Here is a 14,109-nt window from a genome sequence, read left to right on the forward strand (position 1 = left end):
AATGTCCCCAATGTCCCCAGTGTGCCTCAATGTTCTCAATGTCCCAAATGTCCCCAATGTCCCCAATGTCCTCAATGTCTCCAGTGTCCCCAGTGTCCCCAATGTCCCCAATGTCCTCAATGTCTCCAGTGTCCCCAGTGTCCCCAATGTCCCCAATGTCCCCAATGTCCCTCAGTGTCCCCAATGTCTCCAATGTCCTCAATGTCTCCAGTGTCCCCAGTGTCCCCATTGTCCCCAATGTCCCCAATGTCCCCAGTGTCCCCAATGTCCTCAGTGTCCCCAATGCTGTCCCCGCAGGTGACAGTGACCGTGGGTGGCCAGGAGGTGCTGGCCGAGCCCGTCGGGGACCTCAGGGGACGTTTGGGAGCAGACGAGTTTCCAGCTGGAGCGGCTGCAGGCCACGCCGGCCTGCGTGGAGCAGGAGCAGCAGGACCTGGCGACGCGCTGGGGACCCGAGTTCAGCGTCACCTTCGACCCCGACTACGTGGCACCGGTGGCGCGGAGCATGGGTGGGGACGCTGGGGACAGCGGGGACATTGAGGGACATTGGGGACATTTGGGGACATTGGGGGGATTGGGGACATTGGGGTGGTTGAGGACATTCTGGGGATTGGGGACAGTGGGGACAGTGGGGGGACATTGGGGACACATTGGGGACATTGGGGACATTGGGGATGCTGGGGACATTGGGGACATTTGGGGACATTGGGGGGACATTTGGGACATGGGGGACACAATGGTGACACTGGGGAAGTTGGGGACACTGGGGACATTGGGGACATTAATGGGGACACTGGGGACATTGGGGACAGTGGGGACATTGGGGACATTGGGGGGATTGGGGACAGTGGGGTGGTTGAGGACATTCTGGGCATTGGGGACATTGGGGACAGTGGGGACGCTGGGGGGACATTGGGGACATTGGGGACACTGGGGGGACATTTGGGACATGGGGGACACAATGGTGACACTGGGGACATTGGGGGACATTGGGGACACTGGGGACAGTGGGGACATTTGGGGACATTGGGGGGATTGGGGACATTGGGGGGGGTTGGGGACATTGGGGACATTTGGGCATTTGGCATTTTGGGCATTTTCTGGGGGTGCCGGTGCCGAGTTTTGGGGTCCCCCAGAGCTGCCTGAAGGGTCTGCGGGGTTTTAATGGGATTTTTGAGGGATTTAATGGGATTTTTATGGGATTTAATGGGAATTTTGTGGGTTTTAATGGGATTTTTGTGAGTTTTAATGGGATTTTTGTGGGATTTAATGGGATTTTTGTGAGTTTTAATGGGATTTTTATGGGATTCTCGGTGGAATTTTATAGGATTTTGGGGTTTTTTTTTGGGGTCATTTGGTGTCTGTGGGATTTGGGGGCAGTTTCGGGGTTTTTGGGGGTGCCGGTGCCGAGTTTTGGCGTCCCCCAGAGCTGCCTGAAGGGTCTGCGGGGTTTTAATGGGATTTTTATGGGTTTAATGGGATTTTTATGGGATTTAATGGGATTTTTATGGGTTTTAATGGGATTTTTATGGGATTTTTGGTGGGATTTTATAGGATTTTGGGGTTTTTTGGGGGGGGTTATTTGGGGTCTGTGGGATTTGGGGGCAGTTCTGGGGTTTTTGGGGGTGCCGGTGCCGAGTTTTGGGGTCCCCAGAGCTGCCTGAAGGGTCTGCGGGGTTTTAATGGGATTTTTATGGGATTTAATGGGATTTTTGTGAGTTTTAATGGGATTTTTATGGGATTTAATGGGATTTTTATGGGATTTAGTGGGATTTTTATGGGATTTTCGGTGGGATTTTATAGGATTTTGGGGTTTTTTTGAGGGTCATTTGGTGTCTGTGGGATTTGGGGGCAGTTTTGGGGTTTTTGGGGGTGCCGGTGCCGATTTTTGGGGTCCCCCAGAGGCACCTGAAGAGTTTGTGTGGTTTTTATGGGGTTTTAATGGGATTTTTGTAGGATTTGGGGGTTTTTTGGGGGGTTATTTGGGGTCTGTGGGATTTGGGAGCAGTTCTGGGGTTTTTGGGGGTGCCGGTGCCGATTTTTGGGGTGCCCCAGAGCTGCCGGGGCCGCGCGTGGCCGTGCTGAGGGAGGAGGGCAGCAACGGCGACCGCGAGATGGCCGCAGCCTTCGCCATGGCCGGCTTCCAGGTGAGACACCCAAAAACACCCCAAAACACCCCAAAAACACCCCAAAAACACCCTGGAACACTCTGAAACACCCAAAAACAGCCCAAAACCAGCCCAGAAACACCCCAAAACACCCTGAAACACCCTAAAAACAGCCCAAAACACCCCAAAAGCACCCCAAAACCAGCCCAAAAACAGCCAAAAACACCCCAAAAACACCCCAAAACACCCCAAAAACACCCTGGAACACCCAAAAAACACCCCTGAAACACCCCAAAACCAGCCCAAAAACACCCTGAAACACCCCAAAACCAGCCCAAAACACCCAAAAACAGCCCCAAAAACACCCTGAAACACCCCAAAAACACCCTGAAACACTCTGAAACACCGCAAAAACAGCCCAAAACCACCCCAAAACACCCTGAAACACCCCAAAAACAGCCCTAAAACCACCCCGAAACACCCTAAAACACCCCAAAAACTCCCTGGAACACCCCAAAAACACCGCAAAAACACCCCCAAACCACCATGAAATACCCTAAAAACACCCCGAAAACAACCAAAACACCCCAAAAAAACCACCCTGAAACATCCCAAAAACACCCTAAAACACGCCAAAAGCAGCCTGAAACACCCAGAACACCCCAAAACAGCCCAAAACCACCCCCAAAACACCCTGAAACACCCAAAAACCAGCACAAAAGCACCCTGAAACACCCCAAAAACACCCCAAAACACCCCAAAACCAGCCCAAAAACACCCCAAAACACCCCAAAACACCCCAAAAACACCCCTGAAACACCCCAAAACCAGCCCAAAAACACCCTGAAACACCCCAAAACCAGCCCAAAACACCCAAAAACAGCCCCAAAAACACCCTGAAACACTCTGAAACACCGCAAAAACAGCCCAAAACCACCCCAAAACACCCTGAAACACCCCAAAAACAGCCCCAAAACCACCCCGAAACACCCTAAAACACCCCAAAAACTCCCTGGAACACCCCAAAAACACCGCAAAAACACCCCAAAACCACCATGAAATACCCTAAAAACACCCCAAAAACAACCAAAACACCCCAAAAAAACCACCCTGAAACATCCCAAAAACACCCTAAAACACGCCAAAAGCAGCCTGAAACACCCAGAACACCCCAAAACAGCCCAAAACAGCCCAAAACCACCCCCAAAACACCCTCCTGAAACACCCAAAAACCAGCACAAAAGCACCCTGAAACACCCCAAAAACACCCCAAAACACCCCAAAACACCCCCAAAACACCCCAAAACACCCCAAAACCACCCCAAAACACCCCAAAACCACCCCAAAACCACCCCAAAACACCCCAAAACACCCCAAAACCACCCCAAAACCACCCCAAAAACACCCCAAAACCACCCCAAAACCACCCCAAAACCACCCCAAAACCACCCCAAAACACCCCAAAACCACCCCAAAACCACCCCAAGTCACCCCAAAACCACCCCAAAACCACCCCAAAACACCCCAAAACACCCCCAAAACACCCCAAAACCACCCCAAAACACCCCAAAACACCCCAAAACACCCCAAAACCACCCCAAAACCACCCCAAAACACCCCAAAACCACCCCAAAACCACCCCAAATCACCCCAAAACACCCCAAAACCACCCCAAAACCAGCCCAAAAACACCCCAAAACACCCCAAAACCAGCCCAAAACACCCCAAAAACACCCCTGAAACACCCCAAAACACCCCAAAACCAGCCCAAAACAACCCAAAACCAGCCCAAAACACCCCAAAAACACCCCAAAACACCCCAAAACCAGCCCAAAACCACCCCAAGTGACCCCAAAAGTATCCGGGGACCCCAAAACACCCAGGAATGATCCCAAAATGAGCCCAAAACACCCAGAAATGACCCCAAAACCACTTGGGAACCCCAAAACCACACCTGGGACCCCAAATTTGGGTGGATTTGGGGTTTTTTTGGGGTTGGTTTGGGGTTTATTTTTGGGGTCTGACCGGGATTTTTGGGGTGGTTTTGGGTTTATTTTTGGGGTTCAGTTTTGGGTTCATTTTTGGGGTGTGACCGGGGTTTTTGGGGTGGTTTTGTGGTAGATTTGGGGGAGGTTTTTGTGTTTATCTTTGGGTTTATTTTTGGTGTCTGACCGGGGGTTTTTTGGGTTTATTTTTGGGGTCTAACCGGGTTTTTGTGTTTATTTTTGGGTTCATTTTTGGGGTCTGACCGGGGTTTTTGGGTTTATTTTTGTGTTTATTTTTGGGTTTATTTTTGGGGTCTGACCACGGTTTTTTGGGTTCAGGTTTGTGTTTATTTTTGGTGTCTGACCGGGGTTTTTTGTGTTTATTTTTGGGTTTATTTTTGGGGTCTGACCGGGATTTTTGGGTTCAGTTTTGTGTTTATTTTTGGGTTCATTTTTGGGGTCTGACCGGGGTTTTTTGTGTTTATTTTTGGGTTTATTTTTGGGTTCATTTTTGGGGTCTGACGGGGATTTTTGGGTTTATTTATGGGTTTATTTTTGGGTTTATTTTTGGGGTCTAACCGGGTTTTTGGGTTTATTTTTGCGTTTATTTTTGGGGTCTAACCGGGTTTTTTGTGTTTATTTTTGTGTTTATTTTTGGGTTTATTTTTGGGGTCTGACCGGGGTTTTTGTGTTTATCTTTGGGTTTATTTTTGGGGTCTAACCGGGGTTTTTTGGGTTCAGTTTTGGGTTTATTTTTGGGTTTATTTTTAGGGTCTGACCGGGGTTTTTGGGGTTTATTTTTGGGTTTATTTTTGGGTTTATTTTTGGGGTCTGACCGGTGTTTTTTGGGGTGGTTTTGGGGTAGATTTGGGGTTTTTTTGGGGCTTATTTTGGGTTTATTTTTGGGGTCTGACTGGGGTTTTTGTGGGAGTTTTGTGGTAGATTTGGGGGAGGTTTTTGTGTTTATCTTTGGGTTTATTTTTGGGGTCTGACCGGGGTTTTTGGGTTTATTTTTGGGTTTATTTTTGGGTTCATTTTTGGGGTCTAACCGGAGTTTTTTGGGTTCAGTTTTGTGTTTATTTTTGGGTTTATTTTTGGTGTCTGACCGGGGTTTTTGGGTTCAGTTTTGGGTTTATTTTTGGGTTTATTTTTGGGGTCTGACTGGGGTTTTTTGTGTTTATTTTTGGGTTTATTTTTGGGGTCTGACCGGGATTTTTGGGTTCAGTTTTGGGTTTATTTTTGGGTTTATTTTTGGGGTCTAACCGGGGTTTTTTGGGTTCAGTTTTGTGTTTATTTTTGGGTTTATTTTTTGGGGTCTGACCGGGGTTTTTGTGTTTATCTTTGGGTTTATTTTTGGGGTCTAACCGGGGTTTTTTGGGTTCAGTTTTGGGTTTATTTTTGGGTTTATTTTTAGGGTCTGACCGGGGTTTTTGGGGTTTATTTTTGGGTTTATTTTTGGGTTTATTTTTGGGGTCTGACGGTGTTTTTGGGGTGGTTTTGGGGTAGATTTGGGGTTTTTTTGGGGCTTATTTTGGGTTTATTTTTGGGGTCTGACCGGGGTTTTTGGGTTTATTTTTGGGGTCTAACCGGGTTTTTGTGTTTATTTTTGGGTTTATTTTTGGGGGTCTGACCGGGTTTTTTGGGGTCGGTTTTGGATTTATTTTTGGGGTCTAACCGGGGTTTTTTGGGGTAGATTTGGGGGAGTTTTTTGGGCTTATTTTGGGTTTATTTTTGGGGTCTGACCAGGATTTTTGGGTTTTTTTTTTTGGGGGTCTAACCGGGATTTTTTGGGTTTATTTTTGGGTTTATTTTTGGGTTTATTTTTGGGATCTAACCAGGGGATTTTGGGGTTCATTTTCGGGTTCATTTCTGGGGTCTGACCAGGATTTTTGCTGTTGGTTTTGGGTATTTCTTTGGGGTGAATTTTGGGTTTATTTTTGGGGTCTCACTGGAGTTTTTGGGGTTGGTTTTGGGTTTATTTTTGGGGTCTAACCAGGGGATTTTGGGGTTCCCAGGTGTGGGATGTGACCACCCAGGACCTTTGCTCAGGCTCGGCCTCCCTGGACGGGTTCCGGGGTCTCGCTTTCGTGGGCGGCTTCAGCTACGCCGACGTGCTGGGCTCGGCTAAAGGTGGGTCTGCAACCCCAAAAAACGCCCCAAAAAACCGCCCCAAAAAACCCCCAAAATCCTAAAAACCCCAATTCCGCAAAAAGGGGGAATAAATCCTAAAAAATTCCATTAAAATCCATCAAAAAACTCCAAAAAATCCCCCAAAAAATCCACAAAAATCCTAAAAAAAAGAGAAAATCCACCAAAAAAAAAAAAATCCCATAAACAACCCCAAAAAACGCCCCAAAAAATCCCCAAAATCCTAAAAACCCGAATTCTGCAAAAAGGGGGAATAAACCCTAACAAATTCCATAAAAATCCACCAAAAAATCTCAGAAAAATCCCACAAAAAAAAAAAACCCCAAAAATCCCCCAAAAATCCACAAAAATCCTAAAAAAAAGAAAATCCCACCAAAAAAAAAAAATCCCATAAACAACCCCAAAAATGGCTCCTCCCTGAGGAGTTTGAGGCTTCAGCCAAACGTGGGTCTGGAACCCCAAAAACCGCCCCCAAAAATCCCCAAAATCCTAAAAACCCCAATTCTGCAAAAAGGTGGAATAAATCCTAAAAAATTCCATAAAAATCCACCAAAAAATCTTAAAAAAATCCCACAAAAAATCCCCCAAAATCCTAAAAAGCCGAATTCTGCAAAAAGGGGGAATAAATCCAAAAAAATTCCATAAAAATGCACCAAAAAATCTCAGAAAAATCCCACCAAAAAAAAACCCCAAAAATCCCCCAAAAATCCACAAAAATCCTAAAAAAAAGAAAATCCCACCAAAAAAAAATCCCATAAACAACCCCAAAAATGACTCCTCCCTGAGGAGTTTGGGGCTTCAGCCAAAGGTGGGTCTGGAACCCCAAAAACCGCCCCCAAAAATCCCCAAAATCCTAAAAACCCCAATTCTGCAAAAAGGTGGAATAAATCCTAAAAAATTCCATAAAAATCCACCAAAAAATCTTAAAAAAATCCCACAAAAAATCCCTCAAAATCCTAAAAAGCCGAATTCTGCAAAAAGGGAGAATAAATCCAAAAAAATTCCATAAAAATGCACCAAAAAATCTCAGAAAAATCCCACCAAAAAAAAACCCCAAAAATCCCCCAAAAATCCCCCAAAATCCTAAAAAAAAAGAAAATCCCACCAAAAGAAAATTCCATAAACAACCCCAAAAATGACTCCTCCCTGAGGAGTTTGGGGCTTCAGCCAAAGGTGGGTCTGGAACCCCAAAAACCGCCCCCAAAAAATCCCCAAAATCCTAAAAACCCCAATTCCGCAAAAAGGTGGAATAAATCCTAAAAAATTCCATAAAAATCCACCAAAAAATCTTAAAAAAATCCCACAAAAAATCCCTCAAAATCCTAAAAAGCCGAATTCTGCAAAAAGGTGGAATAAATCCTAAAAAATTCCATTAAAATCCACCAAAAAATCCCCAAAAAATCCCACAAAAATACCCCAAAAATCCCCCAAAATCCTAAAAACTGACATTTTGCAAAACCAGGGAAAAAAACCCCAAAGAATTTTCCCAATTTCCCGGTTTTTCCCTCCTTCTTTCCCCAATTTTCCCAATTTCCCCATGAATTTCCCCATTATTTTCCCCCCATTTTCCCAATTATTTCCCCATTTTTCCCCATTCATTTCCCCATTATCCCCCATTTTCCCCCATTATTTCCCCATTATTCCCCATTTTTAACCCAAATTTTCCCCATTATTAACCCAAATTTTCCCAATTTCCCCATGAATTTCCCATTATTTTCCCTCCATTTTTCCCCGTTATCCCCCATTATTCCCCATTTTTATCCCAAATTTTTTCCCATTTTCCCCCATTAATTTCCCCATTAATTTCCCCATTATTCCCCCAATTATTTCCCCTTTTTCCCCTGTAATTTCTCATTATTTCCCCCCATTTTTCCCCATTTTTATCCCAAATTTTCCCCATTTTTATCCCAAATTTTCCCTATTTCCCCATTTGTCCCCCCATTTTCCCAGTTATTTCCCCATTATTCCCCATTTTTTCCCCATTATTTCCCCATTATTCCTCATATTTATCCCAATTTTTTTCCCATTTTCCCCCCCATTTCCCCCCATTATTCCCGCATTTTTCCCCATTATTCCCCCAATTATTTCCCCATAATTTCTCATTATTTTCCCCTATTTTTCCCCATTTTCATCCCAATTTTTCCCATTTTTATCCCAAATCTTTTCCCATTTTCCCCCATTATCCCCCACTAATTTCCCCATTTCCCCCCATTATTCCCCCAGTTATTTCCCCGTTTTCCCCATAATTTCTCATTATTTCCCCCATTTTTATCCCAAATTTTCCCCATTTTTAACCCAAATTTTCCCTATTTCCCCATTTGTCCCCCCATTTTCCCAATTATTTCCCCATTATCCCCCATTACTTTTCCCATTATTCCCCATTTTTCCCCCCATTTTTTCCCCATTATCCCCCATTTTTCCCCCCATTTTTTCCCATTATTCCCCATTTTTATCCCAATTTTTTTTTCCCATTTCCCCCCCATTTCCCCCCATTATTCCCGCATTTTTCCCCATTATTCCCCCAATTATTTCCCCATAATTTCTCATTATTTTCCCCTATTTTTCCCCATTTTTATCCCAAATCTTTTCCCATTTTCCCCCATTATCCCCCACTAATTTCCCCATTTCCCCCCATTATTCCCCCAGTTATTTCCCCATTTTCCCCATAATTTCTCATTATTTCCCCCCATTTTTATCCCAAATTTTCCCAATTTCCCCATTATTTCCCCCCCATTTTCCCAATTATTTCCCCATTTTTCCCCCATTTTTTCTGCATTCTTCCCCCATTTCCCCCCATTATTTCCCCCATTAATTTCCCATTATTTTTCCAATTTTCCCCCATTATTTTCCCCATTATCCCCCATTTTTCCCCCATTTCCCCCATTTTTTCCCCATTATTTCCCCATTATTCCCCATTTTTATCCCAATTTTTTTCCCATTTCCCCCCCCATTTTCCCCCATTAATCTCCCCATTATTCCCCATTTTTTATCCCAAATTTTTTCCCATTTTCCCCCCCCCGTTTCCCCCCCTTATTCCCGCATTTTTTCCCCATTATTCCCCCAATTATTTCCCCATAATTCCTCACTATTTTCCCCCTATTTTTCCCATTTTTAACCCAATTTTTTTCCCGATTTCCCCCTTTTTGCCCCCGTTATTCTCCCCAGGCTGGGCCGCCTCCATCCTCTTCAACGCCCGCGTCCGCTCGGAGCTGGAGCGATTCCGCACGCGGCCGGACACGTTCAGCCTGGGCGTGTGCAACGGCTGCCAGCTGATGGCGCTGCTGGGCTGGGTGGGGACAGGTCAGTGTCACCCCAATGTCACCTGTGTGTGTCACCTGTGTCACCCCAATGTCACCCCAATTGACACCCCAATGTCACCCCAATGTCACCCCAATGTCCCCTGTGTGACACGCTCAGCCTGGGCGTGTGCAACGGCTGCCAGCTGATGGCGCTGCTGGGCTGGGTGGGGGACAGGTCAGTGTCACCCCAATGTCACCCCAATGTCACCTGTGTGTGTCACCTGTGTCACCTGTGTCACCTGTGTCACCTGTGTGTCACCCCAATATCACCCCAATGTCCCCTGTGTGACACGCTCAGCCTGGGCGTGTGCAACGGCTGCCAGCTGATGGCGCTGCTGGGCTGGGTGGGGACAGGTGAGGGACACCCCAATGTCACCCCAATGTCACCCCAATGTCACCTGTGTGTCACCCCAATGTCACCCCAATGTCCCCTGTGTGACACGTTCAGCCTGGGCGTGTGCAACGGCTGCCAGCTGATGGCGCTGCTGGGCTGGGTGGGGACAGGTCAGTGTCACCTGTGTGTGTCACCTGTGTCACCTGTGTGTCACCCCAATGTCACCTGTGTGTCACCCCAATGTCACCCCAATGTCACCCCAGTGTCACCCCAATGTCCCCTGTGTGACACGCTCAGCCTGGGCGTGTGCAACGGCTGCCAGCTGATGGCGCTGCTGGGCTGGGTGGGGGACAGGTCAGTGTCACCTGTGTGTCACCTGTGTCACCTGTGTCACCCCAATGTCACCCCAATGTCACCCCAATGTCCCCTGTGTGACACGCTCAGCCTGGGCGTGTGCAACGGCTGCCAGCTGATGGCGCTGCTGGGCTGGGTGGGGACAGGTGAGGGACACCCCAATGTCACCCCAATGTCACCCCAATGTCACCTGTGTGTCACCCCAATGTCACCTGTGTGTCACCTGTGTCACCCCAATGTCACCCCAATGTCCCCTGTGTGACACGTTCAGCCTGGGCGTGTGCAACGGCTGCCAGCTGATGGCGCTGCTGGGCTGGGTGGGGACAGGTCAGTGTCACCCCAATGTCACCTGTGTGTCACCCCAATGTCACCTGTGTGTGTCACCTGTGTCACCCCAATGTCACCTGTGTGTGTCACCTGTGTCACCTGTGTGTCACCTGTGTCACCCCCAATGTCCCCTGTGTGACACGCTCAGCCTGGGCGTGTGCAACGGCTGCCAGCTGATGGCGCTGCTGGGCTGGGTGGGGACAGGTCAGTGTCACCTGTGTCACCTGTGTGTCACCTGTGTCACCTGTGTCACCCCAATGTCACCCCAATGTCACCCCAATGTCACCCCAATGTCCCCTGTGTGACACGCTCAGCCTGGGCGTGTGCAACGGCTGCCAGCTGATGGCGCTGCTGGGCTGGGTGGGGACAGGTGAGGGACACCTGTGTCACCCCAATGTCACCTGTGTGTCACCTGTGTCACCCCAGTGTCACCCCAATGTCCCCTGTGTGACACGTTCAGCCTGGGCGTGTGCAACGGCTGCCAGCTGATGGCGCTGCTGGGCTGGGTGGGGACAGGTCAGTGTCACCCCAATGTCACCTGTGTGTCACCCCAATGTCACCTGTGTGTCACCTGTGTCACCCCAATGTCACCTGTGTGTCACCTGTGTCACCTGTCACCTCTGTGTGCCACCTGTGTCACCTGTGTCACCTGAGTGTCACCTGTGTGTGTCACCTGTGTGTCACCTGTGTGTCGCCTGTGTGCCACCTGTGTCACCCCAATGTCGCCTGTGTGTCACCTGTGTGTGTCACCTGTGTGTCACCTGTGTCATCTGAGGTGTCCCCAAAGGTGTCCCCCAGCAGTGTCCCCACCTTTGTCCCTTTGGGGTTTCCCTTTGGGGTTTCTCTTCTGGGGTTGTCCCCCTCGATGTCACCCCCCTGGTGACCCTGTTGTGACCCTGTGGTGACCCTGGGTGCCATCTCTCGTGGCAGATGTCACCTCCCCGGGCCCCGGTGGCAGCGGTGGCCCTGGAGCGGAACGTGTCCCCACCTTTGTCCCTTTGGGTTTCTGTCCCCAAGGTGTCCCCTCGCTGCCACCCCCCCTGGTGACACTCTGGTGACACTCTGGTGACACCCTGGTGACACTCTGGTGACACTCTGGTGACACTCTGGTGACACTCTGGTGACACTCTGGTGACCCTGTGGTGACCCTGGGTGCCATCTCTCCCGGCAGATGTCGCCTCCCCGGGCCCCGTCCCCGCGGTGGCCCTGGAGCGGAACGTGTCCCCACCTTTGTCCCTTTGGGGTTTCTGTCCCCAAGGTGTCCCCTCGCTGCCACCCCCCTGGTGACACTCTGGTGACCCTCTGGTGACCCTGTGGTGACCCTGGGTGCCATCTCTCGTGGCAGATGGCGCCTCCCCGGGCCCGGCGGCGGCGGTGGCCCTGGAGCGGAACGTGTCCCCACCTTTGTCCCTTTGGGGTTTCTGTCCCCAAGGTGTCCCCTCGATGCCACCCCCCTTGGTGACACTCTGGTGACACTCTGGTGTCCCTCCCTGGCAGATGTCACCTCCCCGGGCCCGTTGGCGGCGGTGGCCCTGGAGCAGAACGTGTCCCCACCTTTGTCCCTTTGGGGTTTCCCCTTGGGGTTTCTGTCCCCAAGGTGTCCCCCTCGATGTCCCCAAGCCCTGGTGACACTGTGGTGACACTGTGGTGACACTGTGGTGACACTGTGGTGTCCCTCCCTGGCAGATGTCACCTCCCCGGGGCCCGTTGGCGGCGGTGGCCCTGGAGCGGAATGTGTCCCCAGACTTTGTCCCTTTGGGGTTTCTGTCCCCAAGGTGTCCCCTCGCTGCCACCCCCCCTGGTGGCACTCTGGTGACCCTCTGGTGTCCCTCCCATGACAGGTGACAGCCCCATGGTCCAAGTGGGGACTCAGAGGTGTCCCCAGAAGTGTCCCTGAGGTGTCCCCACCTTTGTCCCTTTGGGGTTTCCCCCTTGGGGTTTCTGTCCCCTCGATGTCCCCTCGCTGCCACCCCCCTGGTGACCCTCTGGTGACACTCTGGGGACACCCTGGTGACACTCTGATGACCCTGGGTGCCATCTCTCCCTGGCAGATGTCACCTCCCCGGGCCTGGCGGCGGCGGTGGCCCTGGAGCAGAACGTGTCCCCACCTTTGTCCCTGTGGGGTTTCTGTCCCCAAGGTGTCCCCTCGCTGCCACCCCCCTGGTGACACTGTGGTGACCCTGTGGTGACACTGTGGTGACCCTGGGTGCCATCTCTCGTGGCAGATGTCACCTCGGCGGGCCCGGCGGCGGCGGTGGCCCTGGAGCGGAACGTGTCGGGGGCGCTTCGAGTCGCGCTTCGTCACCGTGCGCGTGGAGCCGGGGGCCGGCCGTGATGCTGCGCGGCATGGAGGGGGGCGAGACTGGGAGTGTGGGTGGCGCACGGAGAGGGTAATGGTTATACTGGTTATACTGGTTATACTGGGAGCACTGGTGTGATACTGGGGATACTGGGGGATACTGGTTATACTGGGGATACTGGTTATACTGGGGCATGGAGGGGGCGAGACTGGGAGTGTGGGTGGCGCACGGAGAGGGTAAACTGGGAATACTGGGATACTGGTGTGATACTGGTGTGATACTGGTTATACTGGGGCATGGAGGGGGGCGCGGCTGGGAGTGTGGGTGGCGCACGGAGAGGGTAAACTGGGAATACTGGGGATACTGGTGTGATACTGGGGATACTGGGGCATGGAGGGGGGCGCGGCTCGGAGTGTGGGTGGCGCACGGGGAAGGTAACTGGGGATACTGGGGGATACTGGTTATACTGGTTATACTGGTTATACTGGGGATACTGGGAGTACTGGTTATACTGGGGCATGGAGGGGGCGCGGCTCAGAGTGTGGGTGGCGCACGGGGAAGGTAATGGTTATACTGGTTATACTGGTGTGATACTGGTGTTATACTGGTTATACTGGGGCATGGAGGGGGCGAGACTGGGAGTGTGGGTGGCGCACGGGGAAGGTAAACTGGTTATACTGGTTATACTGGTTATACTGGTGTTATACTGGTTATACTGGGGCATGGAGGGGGCGTGGCTGGGAGTGTGGGTGGCGCACGGGGAAGGTAAACTGGGAATACTGGTTATACTGGGGATACTGGGGATACTGGTTATACTGGTTATACTGGGGCATGGAGGGGGCGCGGCTGGGAGTGTGGGTGGCGCACGGAGAGGGTAAACTGGGAATACTGGGATACTGGGAGTACTGGGGCATGGAGGGGGGCGAGACTGGGAGTGTGGGTGGCGCACGGAGAGGGTAAACTGGGAATACTGGGGATACTGGGAGTACTGGGGCATGGAGGGGGCGAGACTGGGAGTGTGGGTGGCGCACGGAGAGGGTAATGGTTATACTGGTTATACTGGTTATACTGGTTATACTGGGGATACTGGTTATACTGGTTATACTGGGCATGGAGGGGGCGAGGCTGGGAGTGTGGGTGGCGCACGGAGAGGGTAAACTGGGAATACTGGTTATACTGGGGATACTGGTTATACTGGGGATACTGGGAGCACTGGTTATACTGGGGATACTGGTTTTACTGGGGATACTGGTT

General features: G+C 50.4%; 1 protein-coding gene across 1 annotated transcript in view; it reads left to right on the forward strand.

The window, feature by feature from the left end:
- The window catches only part of LOC134434556 (phosphoribosylformylglycinamidine synthase-like), a 35,965-nt gene extending 26,278 nt beyond the window's left edge, over positions 1 to 9,687 (forward strand). Inside the window, 6 exon segments of the mRNA XM_063183225.1 lie at positions 305 to 357; positions 359 to 509; positions 2,056 to 2,147; positions 6,109 to 6,223; positions 9,407 to 9,541; positions 9,659 to 9,687. Coding sequence (XP_063039295.1) covers positions 305 to 357; positions 359 to 509; positions 2,056 to 2,147; positions 6,109 to 6,223; positions 9,407 to 9,541; positions 9,659 to 9,687 — 575 coding nt within the window.
- Positions 9,688 to 14,109: the final 4,422 nt, after the last annotated feature.

Source organism: Melospiza melodia, unplaced genomic scaffold (assembly GCF_035770615.1).
Source record: "Melospiza melodia melodia isolate bMelMel2 unplaced genomic scaffold, bMelMel2.pri scaffold_413, whole genome shotgun sequence".
NCBI lineage: Eukaryota > Metazoa > Chordata > Aves > Passeriformes > Passerellidae > Melospiza > Melospiza melodia.